The 26,631-nt window shown below is 43.9% G+C and overlaps 1 protein-coding gene across 1 annotated transcript in view; it reads right to left on the bottom strand.

Annotated features, from left to right (window-relative positions):
• LOC138855540 (uncharacterized) overlaps window positions 1-26,631 on the bottom strand; it is a 62,800-nt gene that overhangs the window by 21,321 nt on the left and 14,848 nt on the right. The window contains exon 2 of the mRNA XM_070105415.1: window positions 16,150-16,318. Coding sequence (XP_069961516.1) covers window positions 16,150-16,318 — 169 coding nt within the window. The remainder of the gene's footprint in view (window positions 1-16,149; window positions 16,319-26,631) is intronic.

Here is a 26,631-nt window from a genome sequence, read left to right as displayed (position 1 = left end):
CCAGAGCTAAGAGGTATGTCCTACGAGGAGAGGTTAAGGAAAATCAACCTGACGACACTGGAGGACAGGAGAGATAGGGGAGACATGATAACGACTTACAAAATACTGAGAGGAATTGACAAGGTGGACAAAGACAGGATGTTCCAGAGATTGGACACAGTAACAAGGGGACACAGTTGGAAGCTGAAGACACAGATGAATCACAGGGATGTTAGGAAGTATTTCTTCAGCCACAGAGTAGTCAGTAAGTGGAATAGTTTGGGAAGCGATGTAGTGGAGTCAGGATCCATACATAGCTTTAAGCAGAGGTACGATAAAGCTCATGGTTCAGGGAGAGTGACCTAGTAGCGACCAGTGAAGAGGCGGGGACAGGAGCTTGGACTCGACCCCTGCAACCTCAACTAGGTGAGTGCACACACACACACACACACACACACACACACACACACACACACATGTATCACAGTGGGCACCTGTGACGAGCGGGGTCCCACAGGGGTCGGTCCTAGGACCAGTGCTATTTTTGGTATATGTGAACGACATGACGGAAGGGTTAGACTCAGAAGTGTCCCTGTTTGCTGATGATGTGAAGTTAATGAGGAGAATTAAATCTGATGAGGACCAGGCAGGACTTCAAAGAGACCTGGACAGACTGGACACCTGGTCCAGCAAATGGCTTCTCGAATTTAATCCTGCCAAATGCAAAGTCATGAAGATAGGGGAAGGGCACAGAAGACCACAGACAGAGTATAGGCTAGGTGGCCAAAGACTGCAAACCTCACTCAAGGAGAAAGATCTTGGGGTGAGTATAACACCGAGCATGTCTCCGGAAGCACACATCAATCAGATAACTGCTGCAGCATATGGGCGCCTGGCAAACCTGAGAACAGCATTCCGACACCTTAGTAAGGAATCATTCAAGACACTGTACACCGTGTATGTCAGGCCCATACTGGAGTATGCAGCACCTGTTTGGAACCCGCACTTGATAAAGCACGTCAAGAAACTAGAGAAAGTACAAAGGTTTGCAACAAGGTTAGTTCCAGAGCTAAGGGGAATGTCCTATGAAGAAAGATTAAGGGAAATTGGCCTGACGACACTGGAGGACAGGAGGGTCAGGGGAGACATGATAACGACATATAAAATACTGCGTGGAATAGACAAGGTGGACAAGGACAGGATGTTCCAGGGAGGGGACACAGAAACAAGAGGCCACAATTGGAAGTTGAAGACACAAATGAGTCAGAGAGATAGTAGGAAGTATTTCTTCAGTCATAGAGTTGTAAGGCAGTGGAATAGCCTAGAAAATGACGTAGTGGAGGCAGGAACCATACACAGTTTTAAGACGAGGTTTGATAAAGCTCATGGAGCGGGGAGAGAGAGGGTCTAGTAGCAACCGGTGAAGAGGTGGGGCCAGGAGCTAGGACTCGACCCCTGCAACCACAAATAGGTGAGTACAAATAGGTGAGTACACACAACACACACACACACACACAACACACACACACACACACACACACACACACACACACACACACACACACACACACACACACACACACAAGGACATCAATGTGTGCGTGTAAACATTTGCTCACTTTATCACCCAGTCATGTACGTTTCAAGAGTATATGTACACACTGTACACCCGAACGTGTGCATATAAAAACGATCATAGTCAAGGATTGAATCCTTCCTTTATAGGATTGAATCCTTCCTTTATAGGATTGAATCCTTCCTTTATAGGATTGAATCCTTCCTTTATAGGATTGAATCCTTCCTTTATAGGATTGAATCCTTCCTTTATAGGATTGAATCCTTTATAGGATCGAATCCTTTCTTTATAGGATTGAATCCTTCCTTTATAGGATTAATCCTTCCTTTATAGGATTGAATCCTTTATAGGATCGAATCCTTTCTTTATAGGATTGAATCCTTCCTTTATAGGATTGAATCCTTCCTTTATAGGATTAAATCTTTCCTTTATAGGATTGAATCCTTTATAGGATCGAATCCTTTCTTTATAGGATTGAATCCTTTATAGGATTGAATCCTTCCTTTATAGGATTGAATCCTTTATAGGATTGAATCCTTTATAGGATCGAATCCTTTCTTTATAGGATTGAATCCTTCCTTTATAGGATTGAATCCTTCCTTTATAGGATTAAATCTTTCCTGTATAGAATTGAATCCTTTATAGGATCGAATCCTTTCTTTATAGGATTGATCCTTCCTTTGTAGGATTAAATTCTTCCTTTATAGGATTGAATCCTTTATAGGATCGAATCCTTTATAGGATTGAATCCTTCCCTTATAGGATTGAATACTTTATAGGATCGAATCCTTTATAGGATTGAATCCTTCCTTTATAGGATTGAATCCTTTATAGGATCGAATCCTTTCTTTATAGGATTGAATCCTTCCTTTATAGGATTAAATCCTTTATAGGATTAAATCATTCCTTTATAGGATTGAATCCTTTATAGGATCGAATCCTTTCTTTATAGGATTGATCCTTTATAGGATTAAATTCTTCCTTTATAGGATTGAATCCTTTATAGGATTGAATCCTTTATAGGATTGAATCCTTTATAGGATTGAATCCTTTACAGGACTTAATCCTTCCTTTATAGGATCGAATCGTTCCTTTAGAGGATCGAATCCCTTATAGGATCGAATCCCTTATAGGATCGAATCCTTCCTTTATGGGATTGAATTATTTTTATAGTATTGAATACTGTCTACATAGTGTGATGGCCGTGGTAGGATGGGGGGGGAGTCTAACCCTAAATACTACTTTAAAAATCTTTAAGTTTTCCTTAAATCCCCTTCTAAACTCTGTTTTAAATCCCCGATTTACCCGATTTACCCACACGTATTGTCTCTAATTATCCTGCTAATCCATCCATAGTGTGGGTGTCCTAGTTATCCATAGTGTGGGTGTCCTAGTTATCCATAGTGTGGGTGTCCTAGTTATCCATAGTGTGGGTGTCCTAGTTATCCATAGTGTGGGTGTCCGAGTTATCCATAGTGTGGGTGTCCTAGTTATCAATAGTGTGGGTGTCCGAGTTATCCATAGTGTGGGTGTCCTAGTTATCCATAGTGTGGGTGTCCTAGTTATCCATAGTGTGGGTGTCCTAGTTATCCACAGTGTGGGTGTCCGAGTTATCCATAGTGTGGGTGTCCTAGTTATCCATAGTGTGGGTGTCCTAGTTATTTATAGTGTGGGTGTCCTAGTTATCCATAGTGTGGGTGTCCTAGTTATCTATAGTGTGGGTGTCCTAGTTATCTATAGTGTGGGTGTCCTAGTTATCTATAGTGTGGGTGTCCTAGTTATCTATAATGTGGGTGTCCTAGTTACCCATAGTGTGGGTGTCCTAGTTATCCATAGTGTGGGTGTCCTAGTTATCTATAGTGTGGGTGTCCTAGTTATCCATAGTGTGGGTGTCCTAGTTATCTATAGTGTGGGTGTCCTAGTTATCCATAGTGTGGGTGTCCTAGTTATCCATAGTGTGGGTGTCCTAGTTATCCATAGTGTGGGTGTCCTAGTTATCAATAGTGTGGGTGTCCTAGTTATCCATAGTGTGGGTGTCCTAGTTATCCATAGTGTGGGTGTCCTAGTTATCCATAGTGTGGGTGTCCTAGTTATCTATAGTGTGGGTGTCCTAGTTATCCATAGTGTGGGTGTCCTAGTTATCCATAGTGTGGGTGTCCTAGTTATCCATAGTGTGGGTGTCCTAGTTATCCATAGTGTGGGTGTCCTAGTTATCCATAGTGTGGGCGTCCTAGTTATCCATAGTGTGGGTGTCCTAGTTATCCATAGTGTGGGTGTCCGAGTTATCCATAGTGTGGGTGTCCTAGTTATCCATAGTGTGGGTGTCCTAGTTATCTATAGTGAGGGTGTCCTAGTTATCGATATTGTGAGTGTCCTAGTTATCTAGTGTGGGTGTCCTAGTTATCTATAGTGTGGGTGTCCTAGTTATCTATAGTGTGGGTGTCCTAGTTATCTATAATGTGGGTGTCCTAGTTACCCATAGTGTGGGTGTCCTAGTTATCTATAGTGTGGGTGTCCTAGTTATCTATAGTGTGGGTGTCCTAGTTATCCATAGTGTGGGTGTCCTAGTTATCCATAGTGTGGGTGTCCTAGTTATCCATAGTGTGGGTGTCCTAGTTATACATAGTGTGGGTGTCCTAGTTATCCATAGTGTGGGTGTCCTAGTTATCTATAGTGTGGGTGTCCTAGTTATCCATAGTGTGGGTGTCATACTTATACATAGTGTGGGTGTCCTAGTTATCCATAGTGTGGGTGTCCTAGTTATCCATAGTGTGGGTGTCCTAGTTATCCATAGTGTGGGTGTCCTAGTTATCTATAGTGTGGGTGTCCTAGTTATCTATAGTGTGGGTGTCCTAGTTATCTATAGTGTGGGTGTCCTAGTTATCCATAGTGTGGGTGTCCTAGTTATCCATAGTGTGGGTGTCCTAGTTATCCATAGTGTGGGTGTCCTAATTATCCACACACAGTGTGGGTGTCCTACTTATCCACACAGTGTAGATAATTACCCTCGTTATCCACACAGTGTAGATAATTACCCTCGTTATCCACACAGTGTAGATAATTACCCTCGTTATCCACACAGTGTAGATAATTACCCTCGTTATCCACACAGTGTAGATAATTACCCTCGTTATCCACACAGTGTAGATAATTACCTTCGTTATCCACACAGTGTAGATAATTACCCTCGTTATCCACACAGTGTAGATAATTACCCTCGTTATCCACACAGTGTAGATAATTACCCTCGTTATCCACACAGTGTAGATAATTACCCTCGTTATCCACACAGTGTAGATAATTACCCTCGTTATCCACACAGTGTAGATAATTACCTTCGTTATCCACACAGTGTAGATAATTACCCTCGTTATCCACACAGTGTAGATAATTACCCTCGTTATCCACACAGTGTAGAAAATTACCCTCGTTATCCACACAGTGTAGATAATTACCCTCGTTATCCACACAGTGAAGATAATTACCCTCGTTATCCACACAGTGTAGATAATTACCCTCGTTATCCACACAGTGTAGGTAATTACCCTCGTTATCCACACAGTGTAGATAATTACCCTCGTTATCCACACAGTGTAGATAATTACCCTCGTTATCCACACAGTGTAGATAATTACCTTCGTTATCCACACAGTGTAGATAATTACCCTCGTTATCCACACAGTGTAGATAACCTAATTAATGCACACTATACTTACCTACTTACACACAAGAATAAAGAAACACGTCTCTAATAATACATAAATGTCCCAAAAAATTGCCAGAAGGACACGGATAATAATTTAGGTCTGTATTCATAGGCGTGAGAATATTCTCACTGATTGTATTAAACAATTGAGACCAATTTCAGTGACTGTAGTCAGCAACTTCGCCCTTAAAGATATTGTCACTTTTCTTTCAGAATTTCTGTATTTTTGACTATGTAAATTCTCCATTTTTTTATTGTTTTAGTTTAAGCAGTTCTTAAATTCTTAAGGTTATATATATAACCGAATTAATAGCATTGCTATAATATTCTAACTGTTTTTAATCATAGCTCTGAGTGGGTATATTATTTAATTGTGGATTTTGTATAGTTATACCTAAAAAGAAAATATAGTATTTTGGCGGGAAACTTAAGGGAAGAAATGGCGGGTAAAATTCCCGCCAAAAAGCGACAAGGTCATTGGTCCCTCAGTTCTTTGTTCAAGGTCTGTGATATTATCCCCGCTACGACACGCTACGCCGCTCTACGACACGCTACGCCACCTACCAGCTCACCCATATCATTCCGTGTCTTGCGGGATGGCATTTCCGCAAAAAACAAAGCTCTGTAAACAGTATTTGCCACGTTGTTTTGTTTATCTTTTTTCCCGCCAAAATACCGGGATTTAAAAGCGCGGGAAATTCTCGTTTTCTTTTCGCTATCTTTGACAAGTTGTGATTCTAATGAATTTATGTTAATTTTGTGAGTTAGTAAGAAAGTAGGTAAGTTTTTATTCACGTTTATTACACAAGATTATACGTATAAATTGATCTTATGCAGTAAATACGGATAAATTAAGCCAGGATGAGCCAGGGAAGTCAAACACCGTCACTAACATCCGTTCAGGGTACTCTTAATTATTTCCGCCTTACGTTTACGGGATTATCATAACACTTTATTTGCAGCTCTGAGAAGAGTTATCCACACTGGATAGCTTGATAAACTATAATCATAATTATACAGAGCTTAATTTACCTATCCGGTTAATTGCAGACATAATTTGTGTCATATTTCAGTCAGAGACAAAACAGAATTCAGAAAATCGACCTTAATGGATAATTAATAAAAAATAATAATTATCAGGATGTTTTTGAAAATATAATTATTAATGACGTGAATAAATGGTTTATATAATTGATAAATTGATAAGAAACCTTTTGGTATCTGTATTCTGCAAACGTTTCGCCATCCAGTGGCTTCTTCAGTCCATTACGGAGAAAGGTGGGAAATGCGGACGAAGAGTTTGGAGTTATCAGTCCCTCACAGCGCTGTATAGCCCTTGTGGTTTAGCGCTTCTTTTTGATTATAATAATAATAATAATAATCAGTCCCTCAGCCTGGAGTCGATGTGTTCAGTCCATCAGTCTTGATAATGGTATAAGACTGATGGACTGAAGACATCGACTCCAGGGTCATTAAGACTGGTTGGTTGGTTAATGGGGTTTAAAGTCTATCTACTACACCAGGGTCATTAAGACTGGTTGGTTGGTTAATGGGGTTTAAAGTCTATCTACTACACCAGGGTCATTAAGACTGGTTGGTTGGTTAATGGGGTTTAAAGTCTATCTACTACACCAGGGTCATTAAGGCTGGTTGGTTGGTTAATGGGGTTTAAAGTCTATCTACTACACCAGGGTCATTAAGACTGGTTGGTTGGTTAATGGGGTTTAAAGTCTATCTACTACACCAGGGTCATTAAGACTGGTTGGTTGGTTAATGGGGTTTAAAGTCTATCTACTACACCAGGGTCATTAAGACTGGTTGGTTGGTTAATGGGGTTTAAAGTCTATCTACTACACCAGGGTCATTAAGACTGGTTGGTTGGTTAATGGGGTTTAAAGTCTATCTACTACACCAGGGTCATTAAGACTGGTTGGTTGTTTAATGGGGTTTAAAGTCTATCTACTACACCAGGGTCATTAAGACTGGTTGGTTGGTTAATGGGGTTTAAAGTCTATCTACTACACCAGGGTCATTAAGACTGGTTGGTTGGTTAATGGGGTTTAAAGTCTATCTACTACACCAGGGTCATTAAGACTGGTTGGTTGGTTAATGGGGTTTAAAGTCTATCTACTACACCAGGGTCATTAAGACTGGTTGGTTGGTTAATGGGGTTTAAAGTCTATCTACTACACCAGGGTCATTAAGACTGGTTGGTTGGTTAATGGGGTTTAAAGTCTATCTACTACACCAGGGTCATTAAGACTGGTTGGTTGGTTAATGGGGTTTAAAGTCTATCTACTACACCAGGGTCATTAAGACTGGTTGGTTGGTTAATGGGGTTTAAAGTCTATCTACTACACCAGGGTCATTAAGACTGGTTGGTTGGTTAATGGGGTTTAAAGTCTATCTACTACACCAGGGTCATTAAGACTGGTTGGTTGGTTAATGGGGTTTAAAGTCTATCTACTACACCAGGGTCATTAAGACTGGTTGGTTGGTTAATGGGGTTTAAAGTCTATCTACTGCACCAGGGTCATTAAGACTGGTTGGTTGGTTAATGGGGTTTAAAGTCTATCTACTACACCAGGGTCATTAAGACTGGTTGGTTGGTTAATGGGGTTTAAAGTCTATCTACTACACCAGGGTCATTAAGACTGGTTGGTTGGTTAATGGGGTTTAAAGTCTATCTACTACACCAGGGTCATTAAGACTGGTTGGTTGGTTAATGGGGTTTAAAGTCTATCTACTACACCAGGGTCATTAAGACTGGTTGGTTGGTTAATGGGGTTTAAAGTCTATCTACTACACCAGGGTCATTAAGACTGGTTGGTTGGTTAATGGGGTTTAAAGTCTATCTACTACACCAGGGTCATTAAGACTGGTTGGTTGGTTAATGGGGTTTAAAGTCTATCTACTACACCAGGGTCATTAAGACTGGTTGGTTGGTTAATGGGGTTTAAAGTCTATCTACTACACCAGGGTCATTAAGACTGGTTGGTTGGTTAATGGGGTTTAAAGTCTATCTACTACACCAGGGTCATTAAGACTGGTTGGTTGGTTAATGGGGTTTAAAGTCTATCTACTACACCAGGGTCATTAAGACTGGTTGGTTGGTTAATGGGGTTTAAAGTCTATCTACTACACCAGGGTCATTAAGTCTGGTTGGTTGGTTAATGGGGTTTAAAGTCTATCTACTACACCAGGGTCATTAAGACTGGTTGGTTGGTTAATGGGGTTTAAAGTCTATCTACTACACCAGGGTCATTAAGACTGGTTGGTTGGTTAATGGGGTTTAAAGTCTATCTACTACACCAGGGTCATTAAGACTGGTTGGTTGGTTAATGGGGTTTAAAGTCTATCTACTACACCAGGGTCATTAAGACTGGTTGGTTGGTTAATGGGGTTTAAAGTCTATCTACTACACCAGGGTCATTAAGACTGGTTGGTTGGTTAATGGGGTTTAAAGTCTATCTACTACACCAGGGTCATTAAGACTGGTTGGTTGGTTAATGGGGTTTAAAGTCTATCTACTACACCAGGGTCATTAAGACTGGTTGGTTGGTTAATGGGGTTTAAAGTCTATCTACTACACCAGGGTCATTAAGACTGGTTGGTTGGTTAATGGGGTTTAAAGTCTATCTACTACACCAGGGTCATTAAGACTGGTTGGTTGGTTAATGGGGTTTAAAGTCTATCTACTACACCAGGGTCATTAAGACTGGTTGGTTGGTTAATGGGGTTTAAAGTCTATCTACTACACCAGGGTCATTAAGACTGGTTGGTTGGTTAATGGGGTTTAAAGTCTATCTACTACACCAGGGTCATTAAGACTGGTTGGTTGGTTAATGGGGTTTAAAGTCTATCTACTACACCAGGGTCATTAAGACTGGTTGGTTGGTTAATGGGGTTTAAAGTCTATCTACTACACCAGGGTCATTAAGACTGGTTGGTTGGTTAATGGGGTTTAAAGTCTATCTACTACACCAGGGTCATTAAGACTGGTTGGTTGGTTAATGGGGTTTAAAGTCTATCTACTACACCAGGGTCATTAAGACTGGTTGGTTGGTTAATGGGGTTTAAAGTCTATCTACTACACCAGGGTCATTAAGACTGGTTGGTTGGTTAATGGGGTTTAAAGTCTATCTACTACACCAGGGTCATTAAGACTGGTTGGTTGGTTAATGGGGTTTAAAGTCTATCTACTACACCAGGGTCATTAAGACTGGTTGGTTGGTTAATGGGGTTTAAAGTCTATCTACTACACCAGGGTCATTAAGACTGGTTGGTTGGTTAATGGGGTTTAAAGTCTATCTACTACACCAGGGTCATTAAGACTGGTTGGTTGGTTAATGGGGTTTAAAGTCTATCTACTACACCAGGGTCATTAAGGCTGGTTGGTTGGTTAATGGGGTTTAAAGTCTATCTACTACACTAGGGTCATTAAGACTGGTTGGTTGGTTAATGGGGTTTAAAGTCTATCTACTACACCAGGGTCATTAAGACTGGTTGGTTGGTTAATGGGGTTTAAAGTCTATCTACTACACCAGGGTCATTAAGACTGGTTGGTTGGTTAATGGGGTTTAAATTCTATCTACTACACCAGGGTCATTAAGACTGGTTGGTTGGTTAATGGGGTTTAAAATCTATCTACTACACCAGGGTCATTAAGACTGGTTGGTTGGTTAATAGGGTTTAAAATCTATCTACTACACCAGGGTCTTTAAGACTGGTTGGTTGGTTAATGGGGCTTAAAGTCTACTACATCAGGGTCATTAAGACTGGTTGGTTGGTTAATGGGGTTTAAAGCCTATCTACTACACCAGGGTCATTAAGACTGGTTGGTTGGTTAATGGGGTTTAAAGTCTATCTACTACACCAGGGTCATTAAGACTGGTTGGTTGGTTAATGGGGTTTAAAGTCTATCTACTACACCAGAGTCATTAAGACTGGTTGGTTGGTTAATGGGGTTTAAAGTCTACTACACCAGGGTCATTAAGACTGGTTGGCTGGTTAATGGGGTTTAAAGTCTACTACACCAGAGTCATTAAGACTGGTTGGTTGGTTAATGGGGTTTAAAGTCTATCTACTACACCAGGGTCATTAAGACTGGTTGGTTGGTTAATGGGGTTTAAAGTCTACTACACCAGGGTCATTAAGACTGGTTGGTTGGTTAATGGGGTTTAAAGTCTATCTACTACACCAGGGTCATTAAGACTGGTTGGTTGGTTAATGGGGTTTAAAATCTATCTACTACACCAGGGTCATTAAGACTGGTTGGTTGGTTAATGGGGTTTGAAATCTACTACACCAGGGTCATTAAGACTGGTTGGTTAATGGGGTTTAAAGTCTATTTACTACACCAGGGTCATTAAGACTGGTTGGTTAATGGGGTTTAAAGTCTATCTACTACACCAGGGTCATTAAGACTGGTTGGTTGGTTAATGGGGTTTAAAGTCTATCTACTACACCAGGGGTCATTAAGACTGGTTGGTTGGTTAATGGGGTTTAAAGTCTGTCTACTACACCAGGGTCATTAAGGCTGGTTGGTTGGTTAATGGGGTTTAAAGTCTATCTACTACACCAGGGTCATTAACACTGGTTGGTTGGTTAATGGGGTTTAAAGTCTATCTACTACACCAGGGTCATTATGGCTGGTTGGTTGGTTAATGGGGTTTAAAGTCTGTCTACTACACCAGGGTCATTAAGACTGGTTGGTTGGTTAATGGGGTTTAAAGTCTATCTACTACACCAGGGTCATTAAGACTGGTTGGTTGGTTAATGGGGTTTAAAGTCTGTCTACTACACCAGGGTCATTAAGACTGGTTGGTTGGTTAATGGGGTTTAAGGTCTACTACACGAGTCTGTTGGTTCAAGACTCTGGCCTGGTTGGCCCTGAATACCGTTAGAGACATCTCACACTTATTTTCGAGTGCATATCTCATTGCAACGCTTCCTGCCACTGATATACACCCAAAAATACATCTCTGTATTTTAATACATCCGTGTATGTTAATACACTCGTGTATGAGGGCTCTGAAGGTAATGATGGTTGAGTTGGGGTTAGAGCGCCTGTCATATGTACTGGAAATTGTATATAAGACTGACAGCCAATCACTGAGTCCCTTAAAAGCACTCTCGACGTGCCAAAACAAACACCAACCAATCACTGAGCATCTTACAACCATGTTTGTCGTACCAAAACAAACACCAACCAATCACTGAGCAACTTACAACCATGCTTGTCGTACCAAAACAAACATCAACCAATCACTGAGCAACTTACAACCATGCTTGTCGTACCAAAACAAACATCAACCAATCACTGAACAACTTACAACCATGCTTGTCGTACCAAAACAAACATCAACCAATCACCGAACCTCTTGCAAGTGTATCAGCAAAGCACGTGCAAAAATTGGGTATTTTTATTGTCGAAAGGTTTCGCCCACACGGTAGGGTTCTTCAGTCAAATACAGAGGCAGCAGGTGTAGTAGCGAATTAAGATAATGTAATCAGTCCATCAACCTTGGAGAAATAGCATTTAACTGGTCAGTCCCTCAACCTGGAGAAGAGTTCAGCTTCGTGTCGTTCCAGACCATGAAGCTGAGCTCTTCTCCAGGCTGAGGGACTGATCACCTTAAATACAGTTTCCCCAAGGTTGACGGACTGATTACATCATCTTCACTATTACACCTGCTGCTTATGTATTTGGCTGAAGAAGCCTACTGTGTAGGCGATAGGTTTCAACAATATAGCCAACTGTAGCACATGTCTTTCTGATCCACTTGTAAGAGGTTCGGTGATTGGTTGGTGTTTCTTTTGGTACGCCGATAGTGCTTGTAAGAGGCTCAGTGACTGGCTGGTCTACGTTTTGGTACGCCGAGAGTGCTTGTAAGGGGCCTAGTGATTGGCTAGACTATGTTTTGGTACGCCGAGAAGGCTTGTAAGGGGCCTAGTGATTGGCTAGACTATGTTTTGGTACGCCGAGAGTGCTTGTAAGGGGCTCAATGATTGGCTAGACTATGTTTTGGTACGCCGAGAGTGCTTGTAAGGGGCTCAATGATTGGCTAGACTATGCTTTGGTACGCCGAGAGTGCTTGTAAGGGGCTCAGTGATTGGCTAGACTATGTTTTAATACGTCGCGAGTGCTTGTAATGGGCTCAGTGAATGGCTAGACTATGTTTTGGTACGTCGCGAGTGCTTGTAAGGGGCTCAGTGAATGGCTAGACTATGTTTTGGTACATCGCAAGTGCTTGTAAGGGGCTCAGTGATTGGCTAGACTATGTTTTGGTACTCCGATTGTGCTTGTAAGGGGCTCAATGATTGGCAGACTATGTTTTGGTACGCCGTGAGTGCTTGTAAGGGGTCTAGTGATTGGCTAGACTATGTTTTGGTACGCCGAGAGTGCTTGTAAGGGGCTCACTGATTGGCTAGACTATGCTTTGGTACGCCGAGAGTGCTTGTAAGGGGCTCAATGATTGGCTAGACTATGTTTTGGTACGCGCGAGTGCTTGTAAGGGGCTCAATGATTGGCTAGACTATGCTTTGGTAAGAGTGCTTGTAAGGGGCTCAATGATTGGCTAGACTATGCTTTGGTACGGTACGATTGGCCGTTTTGGTACGAGTGCTTGTAAGGGGCTCAATGATTGGCTAGACTATGCTTTGGTACGCCGAGAGTGCTTGTAAGGGGCTCAATGATTGGCTAGACTATGTTTTGGTACGCCGAGAGTGCTTGTAAGGGGCTCAATGATTGGCTAGACTATGTTTTGGTACGCCGAGAGTGCTTGTAAGGGGCTCAATGATTGGCTAGACTATGCTTTGGTACGCCGAGAGTGCTTGTAAGGGGCTCAATGATTGGCTAGACTATGCTTTGGTACGCCGAGAGTGCTTGTAAGGGGCTCAATGATTGGCTAGACTATGCTTTGGTACGCCGAGAGTGCTTGTAAGGGGCTCAATGATTGGCTAGACTATGCTTTGGTACGCCGAGAGTGCTTGTAAGGGGCTCAATGATTGGATAGACTATGCTTTGGTACGCCGAGAGTGCTTGTAAGGGGCTCAATGATTGGCTAGACTATGCTTTGGTACGCAGAGAGTGCTTGTAAGGGGCTCAATGATTGGCTAGACTATGCTTTGGTACGCCGAGAGTGCTTGTAAGGGGCTCAATGATTGGCTAGACTATGTTTTGGTACGCCGAGAGTGCTTGTAAGGGGCTCAATGATTGGCTAGACTATGCTTTGGTACGCCGAGAGTGCTTGTAAGGGGCTCAATGATTGGCTAGACTATGTTTTGGTACGCCGAGAGTGCTTGTAAGGGGCTCAATGATTGGCTAGACTATGCTTTGGTACGCCGAGAGTGCTTGTAAGGGGCTCAATGATTGGCTAGACTATGCTTTGGTACGCCGAGAGTGCTTGTAAGGGGCTCAATGATTGGCTAGACTATGCTTTGGTACGCCGAGAGTGCTTGTAAGGGGCTCAATGATTGGCTAGACTATGTTTTGGTACGCCGAGAGTGCTTGTAAGGGGCTCAATGATTGGCTAGACTATGGTTTGGTACGCCGAGAGTGCTTGTAAGGGGCTCAATGATTGGCTAGACTATGTTTTGGTACGCCGAGAGTGGTTGTAAGGGGCTCAATGATTGGCTAGACTATGCTTTGGTACGCCGAGAGTGCTTGTAAGGGGCTCAATGATAACTATGCTTTGGTACGCCGAGAGTGCTTGTAAGGGGCTCAATGATTGGCTAGACTATGCTTTGGTACGCCGAGAGTGCTTGTAAGGGGCTCAATGATTGGCTAGACTATGCTTTGGTACGCCGAGAGTGCTTGTAAGGGGCTCAATGATTGGCTAGACTATGCTTTGGTACGCCGAGAGTGCTTGTAAGGGGCTCAATGATTGGCTAGACTATGTTTTGGTACGCCGAGAGTGCTTGTAAGGGGCTCAATGATTGGCTAGACTATGCTTTGAGAGTGCTTGTAAGGGGCTCAATGATTGGCTAGACTATGCTTTGGTACGGTACGCCGAGAGAGTGCTTGTAAGGGGCTCAATGATGATTGGCTAGACTATGTTTTGGTACGCCGAGAGTGCTTGTAAGGGGCTCAATGATTGGCTAGACTATGATTTAGACTATGGGTACGCCGAGAGTGCTTGTAAGGGGCTCAATGATTGGCTAGACTATGTTTTGGTACGCCGAGAGTGCTTGTAAGGGGCTCAATGCTAGACTATTTTGTACGCCGAGAGTGCTTGCTCAATGAAGACTATGCTTTGGTACGCCGAGAGTGCTTGTAAGGGGCTCAATGATTGGCTAGACTATGCTTTGGTACGCCGAGAGTGCTTGTAAGGGGCTGATTGGCTAGACTATGTTTTGGTACTGCTTGTAAGGGGCTCAATGATTGGCTAGACTATGCTTTGGTACGCCGAGAGTGCTTGTAAGGGGCTCAATGATTGGCTAGACTATGTTTTGGTACGCCGAGAGTGCTTGTAAGGGGCTCAATGATTGGCTAGACTATGCTTTGGTACGCCGAGAGTGCTTGTAAGGGGCTCAATGATGGGCTAGACTATGCTATGGTTCGCCGAGAGTGCTTGTAAGGGGCTCAATGATTGGCTAGACTATGCTTTGGTACGCCGAGGGTGCTTGTAAGGGGCTCAATGATTGGCTAGACTATGCTTTGGTACGCCGAGTGTGCTTGTAAGGGGCTCAATGATTGGCTAGACTATGCTTTGGTACGCCGAGAGTGCTTGTAAGGGGCTTAATGATTGGCTAGACTATGTTTTGGTACGCCGAGAGTGCTTGTAAGGGGCTCAATGAGCTTTATCGTGTGTGTGTGTGTGTGTGTGTGTGTGTGTGTGTGTGTGTGTGTGTGTGTGTGTGTGTGTGTGTGTGTGTGTGTGTGTGTGTGTGTGTGTGTGTGTGTGTGTGTGTGTGTGTGTGTGTGTGTGTGGTGTGTGTGTGGTAACATACAAGTTTCTTAAAGAGAATTTCCACAGACTCTCCCCGGCTATCCTTGAAGAAAAACCAAATATTAAATTATTATTATTATTATTATTGTTATAATTATTATTGTTATGGGGAGGGAGAGAATGTAGGGGGTGAGTAATAGTAGGCACCAGGGTTCGATACCCGGGTCGTCACCGTCACTTGAAGGTCGTAAATGACTGTTGCAAGACTTGTAACACAGAGTGAGAGATAGATAGATAGATAGAGTGAGAGAGAGAGAGAGAGAGAGAGAGAGAGAGAGAGAGAGAGAGAGAGAGAGAGAGAGAGAGAGAGAGAGAGAGAGAGAGAGAGAGAGAGAGAAATAAAGACAGGAAGAGGAAATAAATGACTCAGGAAGTAACAATATACATATGTATACATGTATACATATGTATACATGTGTGTATTTACCGACCTGTGTCTGCTGGGGTTGAGTCACAGCTCCTGGCCATAGCTCCTTGCTAACTTTGCAGTTATTTAATATCTTCTCAACATAAAATATAAAAGTTATAGCCTAAAATGTATTAATTATACCCCAGAATATAATAGTTATACCCTAAAATATTTTAATTATACTAGTTATACCCAAAATATATTAATTATACCCCAGAATATGATAGTTATACCCTAAAATATATTAATTATACCCCAGAATATAATAGTTATTCCTTAAAATATATTAATTATACTAGTTATACCCAAAATATATTAATTATCCTCGAGAATATAATAGTTATACCCTAAAATATATTAATTATACCCCGGAATACATTTGTTATACCCAAAAATATATTAATTATACCCCAGAATACATTAGTTATACCCAAAAATATATTAATTATACCCCAGAATACATTAGTTATACCTTAAAATAGCAGTAGTTATACCTGGGGCAGCTGGTGGCTAGCAGACTACTAACCTGGGCAACTAGTACCAGCCTGACAGGACCTGCTACTAGGATTGAAGACCAGGTTGGTGCCACAGAGATGGGTGAAACCACGCCCTGCCCAGCACGAAACGTAGCGGTCACAGTGACTGCCATCTGGGAAGTTACCGAAAGGTGCCAGGCACCTGGGGTCGGTCAGTGCCTGTAAGGGGAAGTAGATGAGTCAGTGCCTGTAAGGGGAATTAGGTGAGTCTTTATGGGAAAGTAGGTGAGTCAGTGACTAGAAGGGGAAGTAGGTGAGTCAGTGGCTGTAAGGGGTAGTAGGTGAGTCAGTGACTGTAAGGGGAAGTAGGTGAGTCAGTGACTGTAAGGGGTAGTAGGTGAGTCAGTGACTAAGGGGAAGTAGGTGAGTCAGTGACTGTAAAGGGAAGTAGGTGAGTCAGTGACTGTAAAGGGAAGTAGGCGAGTCAGTGACTATTTTCTGACTAGTGACTATTGCCTACTTAGTGACTATTTACTATTCAGCAACTAGGTGCTACACCTAGGTGTATCACCTAGGTGCTACTGTGTGCTACAACTAGGTGCTACATCTAGATGCTACACACAGTAGGTACTATACCTAGGTGCTACTCACTAGTTACTACATCTAAGTACTACACACTAGGTGCTAGCACCTAGGAACTTCACCTAGGTGCCACCACTTAGGAACTTCACCTAGGTGCTAGCACCTAGGAACTTCACCTAGGTGCTAGCACCTAGGACATACCAGGTGATCACTGCACCAGTTAACTACCAGAGCAAGTGGTGCTTAACCTGAGCGGCGGGGCCCAGGAGCTAGCGCCCAGCCGGACGACTGCTTGGCCGCGCTCCCGTAACTACCGTCTCACCTTCCTGCTGCTGGCCTCCAGCTCCCGGCACCGTGACACTCAAGGCTGTAGCTGCTGGGCAGGAGTCGAACCCTTGACTTAAGGTCTCTCTCTCTCTCTCTCTCTCTCTCTCTCTCTCTCTCTCTTTTATTGTTATGAGACATACAAGTAGGGAACATGATGAAGTTGGAGCCATCTGTGGGCCAGTTGTGGGCCATCTATGGACCAGCATTTTCATTTGATCAACTGACTTTATCTCGTTGACATCATTATGCTGTACGAATGTGTTCCATACTCGAGTCATCCTGGGTATGTATGATCTCAGATGGAGTGATGTTCTGGAGAAGGGTACAGCCAGAGTGAAGTTGCTGCTGGCTGCCCGTCTTGTGGTATAGAAGCTTGTTTCACGCTGTCCTCGAAGTGGATCCAAGTGTGGTACTTTGACAATATTGGCCTTGTACATAACAGTAAGGCCACCCACATCCCTCCTGTGTTGAAGGCTCTGCTGAAATAACAGATCTATCCAGGATGGGTCCAGGCGAGAGATGAGACGTCTTGCTCTGTTCTCTACTCTGTCAAGCAGTCGTAGATGAGAGGGGGTGGGGGAGGCAAACCAAGAAAGTGGAGCATACTCAAGGTGTGAGCGTACTTGTGCCTCGTACAGAATCTTGCAACCTCTACTGTCAAGCAGATGCGAGATATATCGAAATGCTGTAAGCTTCCTGGCTGCTTTGTTTGCAAGATTTACAACGTGGTTCTTCATGGTCAGTTTGGAGCCAAATTTCACCCCAAGGATATCAACTTCTTCTCCATGTGCCAACACCCTCCCATTCATCCTTACTACTGCACCAGCATTACCATCATGGTGCCTAGAGACCATCATCATTTGCGTTTTCTCAGGTGCAAATGTTACTTGCCATCTATTTCCCCAAGCTGATATAGCTCTCAGCTGGTGACTGATGTAGCTTAGAGCAGCTGGCATTTCTTCTCTTAGATAAGTGAATGTCAGTGTACAGTCGTCTGCATATGCATGTGATTCTGGGATGAGATGAAGAAGGTCGTTGAAGTAGACATTCCATAACAATGGTCCCAGCACGCTTCCTTGTGGAACACTTGCCCCAATAGGATGTCTTGCTGATTCTGTTCATTGAGAACTACACTTAGAGATCTACCATGAAGGTAATCACTGAGGAGACATAGTATAGAGCCTGCAGTTCCCAGTGCTTGAAGTTTTGCTAAGAGGCCCTGGTGCCACACCTGGTGGAAAGCGCCAGCAATGTCCAGTGCCACCACACAGCTGACTTTGGATTCATCCAGTGACTGGTGCCACTTAGTGGAGAGGTTTAACAAGAGATCAGCAGCAGAGTAACCTTTCCTGAAGCCTTATTGACGATCACAAAGTAGTGAGTGGTAGTCCAACAACTCTGTCTTGAGATTATTGTCTCAAGGATCTTACCAGTGATTGACAGCAGTGACACTGGTCTGTAGTTGCTGATTTCTGCTCTGATCTTCTTTTTGTGAACAGGGACTACTCTGTCTCCCTCTCTGTTTCTCTCTCCCTGTCTCTCTCCCCCTCTCTCTCTCTCTCTCTCTCTCTCTCTCTCTCTCTTTCTCTCTTTCTCTCTCTCTCATCCTCTCTCTCTCTTTCTCTCTCTCTCTCTCTCTCTAGAGAGAGAGAGAGAGAGAAGCAACTATTATTATTATTAAGGGCCAGTTTGTTATGGTGTATATACACTGAGAGGTGTATATCTCTGTGTATATACACTGAGAGGTGTATATCTCAGTGTATATACACTGAGAGGTGTATATCTCAGTGTATATACACTGAGAGGTGTATATCTCAGTGTATATACACTGAGAGGTGTATATCTCAGTGTATATACACTGAGAGGTGTATATCTCAGTGTATATACACTGAGAGGTGTATATCTCAGTGTATATACACTGAGAGGGTGTATATCTCAGTGTATATACACTGAGAGGTGTATATCTCAGTGTATATACACTGAGAGGTGTATATCTCAGTGTATATACACTGAGAGGTGTATATCTCAGTGTATATACACTGAGAGGTGTATATCTCAGTGTATATACACTGAGAGGTGTATATCTCAGTGTATATACACTGAGAGGTGTATATCTCAGTGTATATACACTGAGAGGTGTATATCTCAGTGTATATACACTGAGAGGTGTATATCTCAGTGTATATACACTGAGAGGTGTATATCTCAGTGTATATACACTGAGAGGTGTATATCTCAGTGTATATACACTGAGAGGTGTATATCTCAGTGTATACACACTGAGAGGTGTATATCTCAGTGTATATACACTGAGAGGTGTATGTCTCAGTGTATATACACTGAGAGGTGTATATCTCAGTGTATATACACTGAGAGGTGTATATCTCAGTGTATATACACTGGTAGTTTAAATTAATCAGTATTTTAGGTATTAAAGTATTCTTGACTGGTGGTGACCAGGTGACCTGCAGCCTTAATGACCCTGGTGTAGTAGATAGACTTTAAACCCCATTAACCAACCAACCAGTCTTAATGACCCTGGTGTAGTAGATAGACTTTAAACCCCATTAACCAACCAACCAGTCTTAATGACCCTGGTGTAGTAGATAGACTTTAAACCCCATTAACCAGCCAACCAGTCTTAAGGACCCTGGTGTAGTAGATAGACTTTAAACCCCATTAACCAACCAACCAGTCTTAATGACCCTGGTGTAGTAGATAGACTTTAAACCCCATTAACCAATCAACCAGTCTTAATGACCCTGGTGTAGTAGATAGACTTTAAACCCCATTAACCATCCAACCAGTCTTAATGACCCTGGTGTAGTAGATAGACTTTAAACCCCATTAACCAACCAACCAGTCTTAATGACCCTGGTGTAGTAGATAGACTTTAAACCCCATTAACCAACCAACCAGTCTTAATGACCCTGGTGTAGTAGATAGACTTTAAACCCCATTAACCAACCAACCAGTCTTAATGACCCTGGTGTAGTAGATAGACTTTAAACCCCATTAACCAACCAACCGGTCTTAATGACCCTGGTGTAGTAGATAGACTTTAAACCCCATTAACCAACCAACCAGTCTTAATGACCCTGGTGTAGTAGATAGACTTTAAACCCCATTAACCAACCAACCGGTCTTAATGACCCTGGTGTAGTAGATAGACTTTAAACCCCAGTAACGAGCACACACAATCTATTGAATTTCTTACGTATATATATATATATATATATATATATATATATATATATATATATATATATATATATATATATATATATATATATATATATAGTTGTATAAAATGATGATAGGTTAGAGAATGGTGGATAGATGGTGTGTTTCTGGGCTATATAGATAGGACAGAGGAATCACACTTGAGTGGATGAGTGTCTTAGAGGAAGTGGATAGAGATTGATGGTCCAGGATGCAGTGTCTAGTGATGAACCAGTGTGGCCAGTGGTCCATATATCAACTGTTACTTCCTAGCAATCTGGTCCATATATCAACTGTTACTGTTACTTAATAGGAATCTGGTCCATATATCAACTGTTACTGTTACTTAATAGCAATCTGGTCCATATATCAACTGTTACTGTTACTAGCAATCTGGTCCATATATCAACTGTTACTGTTACTAGCAATCTGGTCCTTATATCAACTGTTACTGTTACTAGCAATCTGGTCCTTATATCAACTGTTACTGTTACTAGCAATTTGGTCCATATATCAACTGTTACTGTTACTAGCAATCTGGTCCATATATCAACTGTTACTGTTACTAGCAATCTGGTCCTTATATCAACTGTTACTGTTACTAGCAATTTGGTCCATATATCAACTGTTACTGTTACTAGCAATTTGGTCCTTATATCAACTGTTACTGTTACTAGCAATTTGGTCCTTATATCAACTGTTACTGTTACTAGCAATTTGGTCCTTATATCAACTGTTACTGTTACTAGCAATTTGGTCCTTATATCAACTGTTACTGTTACTAGCAATTTGGTCCTTATATCAACTGTTACTGTTACTAGCAATCTGGTCCTTATATCAACTGTTACTGTTACTAGCAATTTGGTCCTTATATCAACTGTTACTGTTACTAGCAATCTGGTCCATATATCAACTGTTACTGTTACTAGCAATCTGGTCCTTATATCAACTGTTACTGTTACTAGCAATTTGGTCCATATATCAACTGTTACTGTTACTAGCAATTTGGTCCTTATATCAACTGTTACTGTTACTAGCAATCTGGTCCATATATCAACTGTTACTGTTACTAGCAATCTGGTCCATATATCAACTGTTACTGTTACTTAATAGCAATCTGGTCCATATATCAACTGTTACTGTTACTTCCTAGCAATCTGGTCCATATATCAACTGTTACTGTTACTTCCTAGCAATCTGGTCCTTATATCAACTGTTACTGTTACTAGCAATTTGGTCCATATATCAACTGTTACTGTTACTAGCAATCTGGTCCATATATCATCTGTTACTGTTACTAGCAATCTGGTCCATATATCATCTGTTACTGTTACTAGCAATCTGGCCATTATATCATCTGTTACTGTTACTAGCAATCTGGTCCATATATCAACTGTTACTGTTACTAGCAATCTGGTCCTTATATCAACTGTTACTGTTACTAGCAATCTGGTCCTTATATCAACTGTTACTGTTACTAGCAGTCTGGTCCTTATATCAACTGTTACTGTTACTAGCAATCTGGTCCATATATCAACTGTTACTGTTACTAGCAGTCTGGTCCTTATATCAACTGTTACTGTTACTAGCAATCTGGTCCTTATATCAACTGTTACTGTTACTAGCAATCTGGTCCTTATATCAACTGTTACTGTTACTAGCAGTCTGGTCCTTATATCAACTGTTACTGTTACTAGCAGTCTGGTCCTTATATCAACTGTTACTGTTACTAGCAATCTGGTCCATATATCAACTGTTACTGTTACTAGCAATCTGGTCCTTATATCAACTGTTACTGTTACTAGCAGTCTGGTCCTTATATCAACTGTTACTGTTACTAGCAATCTGGTCCATATATCAACTGTTACTGTTACTAGCAATCTGGTCCTTATATCAACTGTTACTGTTACTAGCAGTCTGGTCCTTATATCAACTGTTACTGTCTATTTATTATACTGCTCCCTGCTGCATGCAGGGAGCAGAAAACAGGGAGTATGTTCCTCACCCCCTGCCCTCTGTGTGTGTGTGTAAGAGAGCCACACTCTATCTCTTGGCACCTCCCACTGCCTCAGAACTCACTCCAACAGCACCCTCACTCCCCCCACACTCCACCAACTCCCCACAATGAGGCAACACTTCCCAGTATCCCAACTGACTCACACACCAACGTATTACCCAATTATGTATCCTTGTACCACTGTTATCCCTCTAGTATACCTTATCCTGGTCTATCCCACCCTATCCCAGTGGATATCTTCCACGTCCTGATCATATCTCCCCCTGTTCTTTGCCCTACAGTTGTACTTCTTGTACATTAAAGTACAAGCACACGATATTAGGTACTAACCTGATTGTGGTAGCAGGGGTCGAGTCATAGCTCTTGGCCCCACCTGTGTGATATTAGGTGTGGGTTCAACACTGGTAATGTGTACTCAAGACACACTACGTAAGAATGAGTGATATATATGCGTGTATATTTTTATTATATATAATTATTATTATCATTATCATTATCATCATAATTATCATCATTATCACTAATAAATAAGACAAACGATAGTACTAAGGGAGGCGACGATCCCAATGTAAACAAAGCACATCCTGGAACTTTGACCCTCAGTACCCCCCCGGGGGGTCCCCAAGCCACCTCCCCGTCACCGATAATATTAGAAAAAGGAGGAGAGGAGAAGGGAAAAAAATTATTAATGCCTTGAGTTAAGAGCCGCCAGGAAAGTGGTCGTCCCTGAGCGTCCGCCAGCGGGGCGCAGGGATGCGCTGCCTGGCGCCGCGGGGGAAGTTGTCGCGCCGAGCCTGGACGGCTACTCCACCGTCCTCATTGATGGTTCAGTCGGCGCTGAGCGCTGATGGGGGGAGGATGTGTACTCTCTTTTTTTTTTCGACATATCCCGTTAAAGGCTTTACCCAGGTTTTGGGCTTTTTTACTGATTAATCACTACATCAAATGAAAAGCTCTTTTCCCTTTGAAAAGTTAAAGAACAATAATTGAAAATCTTTCACTGTTGGTTGGCCACTTCAGTGGTACGGAAAGCCACCGGGAAAAGGGGTCGGGAAGCCCCTTTCAGAGGCCGGGGTACCAGAGGGGGAAAGCCACCAGAGGACTCAGTGGACGGGCTCATTTCAGAGGTCTGGGCCATGAGGTACGGGAATGGGGTTGGAACTATTTCGGGAGGGTTTGATGGATGGAGCTCATTTCAGGGAAGCCCCTTTCGGGTCGGGGAATCATTTGGGCTAAAACCATTTCGGGTTTGGGCTCCTTCAGTAGGCTGGGCCCATTGGGTCGGGGAACTACAGTATGGGCCCCTTTCAGGGTCGGGATCCTAGGGTTGGGTCACCCGGGATTTGGGCCTGAGCTCATTTCAGTGGCTACTCTGATGGACTGGGCTCATTCGTGGGACGGAGCCATTCAGAGCCGCCAAGAGTCCTAGATTAAAAGCCATTCATAGGACTGGAGCTAACTTCAGTAGTACTGGGCCATTTCAGAGGTTTTTTGATAGGCGGGAACTCATTTTTAGTACTCAGATGGGGGGGCCCCTTCGACCTAGAGGGGCGGAAGCCATTTCCAGGACTCTAGATAGGACTGGAGCCATTTCACAGGTACCTGAATGGTCAACCTTTTTCTGGGACCTAAAGGGGGGCTCTTTTCCGGACCTAAGGTCTAAAGTCATTCAGCGGACTCTAGATGGTACAAAAGCTCCCAGCGGGTTCCTAGATGGGCGGGGGCTCCAGGGTACTCAGATGGGCGGGAAGTCATTTCAGGGACCTAAGGGTATGAAGCTCACTACAACTAGATATTCTTGAGTATCAAAGGATTAAAAGGGCCCTAAGGGCTCAAGTGGGTCCTAGATGGCTGAAGCCATTCCGGGGTACTCGAAGGACGGGGGCCCCAGGGTTTTTGATGGTCGGGGCCTACAGGTCCAGATGGGCGGGCCCCCCCTTTCAGAGTCCTAGATGGGCTGAGCTCCCAGGGTCCTGATGGGTCGGACCCTCATTTCAGGGTCCAGATGGTCGGGAGCTCACCAAAAGGGCCTGATGGGCTAGAAGCTCATTCACCCGGGCCAAAATGGCGGCCCCTTAAATGCCAGATGGGGCGGGAATTTCCCCTTTAAACAGGTACCTAGATGGGGCTGGGCCCTTTAAAAGGTCCTAGATGGGGAGGCCACTTCAGCAGGTATGATGGGTCGGTCACCACAGGTACCTGATGGATGGACCATTTCAACAGTCCTGATAGGTCGGGAACCCCCTTATACCTAGAGGGTCCTCACTTCAGAGGTACCTAATTTGGGTCGGCTAAAAGGGGTCCTTGAGGGGGGTTACTCACTCCGGGATCAGTGGATTGCTCTCATTTCAGGGTTTCTAAAGGGGGCTGGTCATTTCAAGGTACCTGGGGGGGCTGGGCCCATTTCGGGGACCTAGATAGGCGGCCATTCGGGTACCTGGGGGGGCGGGAAGCCCTTCTGGTCTCTAATGGGTACGGGAAACCCCCTTTTCAGGGACCTAATGTCAAGCTCATTTAAACAGGTACCTAGATGGGCTGGAGCCATTTCAAAATTTCTAAGGGGTTAAGCCCCTTGGACTTAATGGACGGGGCCCCTTTCAGGGTTAATGGTCTGGGCCCATTTAACAGGCCTAGTAGGCTGAATCATTTCAAAAATTCTTAGATGGTACGGGAGACTCACAGGTTTAGATGGTTGGGCCATTTCGCAGGATTAGATGGTAAAAGGGTTTTTCATTGGGTACTATGATGATACTGGAAGCCCCTTAAGGTACTTAGATGGTCGGGAAAGAAATCCCAAAAATTTTTTTTTTTTTCCCCGGGACCCCAGATTATGTCTTTTGACCCAGGATTAAACCCCCCCCCTAAGTTCCCAAAATCCTAAAGGTGTGAACCCCACTCCCCCAGGTTCCCCAAAGTACTAAAAGGGTTACCACAATCCCCTAAAGGTGTGACCCACCCCCAACACCCGGATGTGACCCACCTCCCCTAAAAGGTGGGGGCCCCACCAGCATTTTTTTGGGATAGGGTACTAAAAGGGTTTCCCCAAGTCTAAAAGGGATGGACCCACCAGTAAAACCCCGGGATGTCCCCAAAGCCAAAAACTACCCCAAAGTACCCCCCGGGATGTCCCCAACCCCCATTTCACGGGGCCCCCCCCAAAAGGGTCCCCACCCCCCACTCACAGGATTGAAAAGTACTGGAGCCCCCCAAAGTAACCCCGGGATGTGCCCAAAGCCTAAAAAGGAGGGAACCAGTATAACCAAGGTTTCCCCAAACCCCAGTACTAAAAGGTGGGGAGCCACTAACACCCGGGATGGGTACTGGATACCCCCCCCAGTCCATAAGGGGGGGACCCACCAGCCAAAACCCCGGGAGGGGCCCCAAATCCAAAAAACCCCCAGGTTGGTACTAAATGGATGTGAAACCCCCCTCCCCCCGGGAGTCCCCAAGTATCCCCCTGGAACCCCCACTAAAAAGTGGGCCCCATAGAAATTTGTGGCCCCACCCCTTTTTAAAAGGTTGGAAAGTCACAAACAAAAATGTGAACCAGTCCATAAACCCAGGATGTGCCCACCCCAGTCCCTAACACCCAGGAGGGACCCCACCAGTCCATAACACCCAGGATGCCCCTTAAAAAAACCCACACCAGTCCACTAACACCAGGATGTGACCCACACCACCCAAAGGGTTCCCCACCCTAACACCCGGATTGACCCACACCAGTCCTCACCCAGGATGGCCCCAAAAGTCCACTAACCCCCGGATGTGACCCCACCAGTCCACTAACCCCCAGGGGTGACCCCACCATCCACTAACACCCGGGATGTGCCACCCAGTCCACTAACACCCAGGATGTACCCACACCAAAAAGGGTCCCCCCCTTAAACCCCCAGGAGGGGCCCCCACCCAGTCCATACACCCAGGATGTGACCCCCCCAGTCCACTAAACCCCCAGATAAAAAATTTGGACCCACCAGTCCATAACACAGGATGTGCCCCACCAGTCCACTAACACCCAGGATGTGACCCCATCCACACCCCAGGAGGGACCCACCGCCCACTCCCCAGGTTGACCCACACCAGTCCACTAACCCCCAGGATGTGACCCACAGTCCACCACCCGGGATGCCCCAAAGCCACAAAGGGTCCCCCCAACCCCACCCCCAGGATGTGACCCACCCAGTCCATACACAGGATGTGACCCCCCAGTCCACTAAACAGGATTGACCACCCCAGTCCACACCAGGATGTGACCCACACCAGCCCATCACCCAGGAGTGACCCACCCAGTCCATAAACCCAGGAGGGCCCCCAGCCCACTCCCCAGGATGGGCCACCCCCAGTCCACCACCCAGGATGGCCCACCAGTACTAACACAGGATGT

Source organism: Cherax quadricarinatus, chromosome 98, assembly GCF_038502225.1.
Source record: "Cherax quadricarinatus isolate ZL_2023a chromosome 98, ASM3850222v1, whole genome shotgun sequence".
NCBI lineage: Eukaryota > Metazoa > Arthropoda > Malacostraca > Decapoda > Parastacidae > Cherax > Cherax quadricarinatus.
This window is presented reverse-complemented; position numbering and strand designations above follow the sequence as displayed.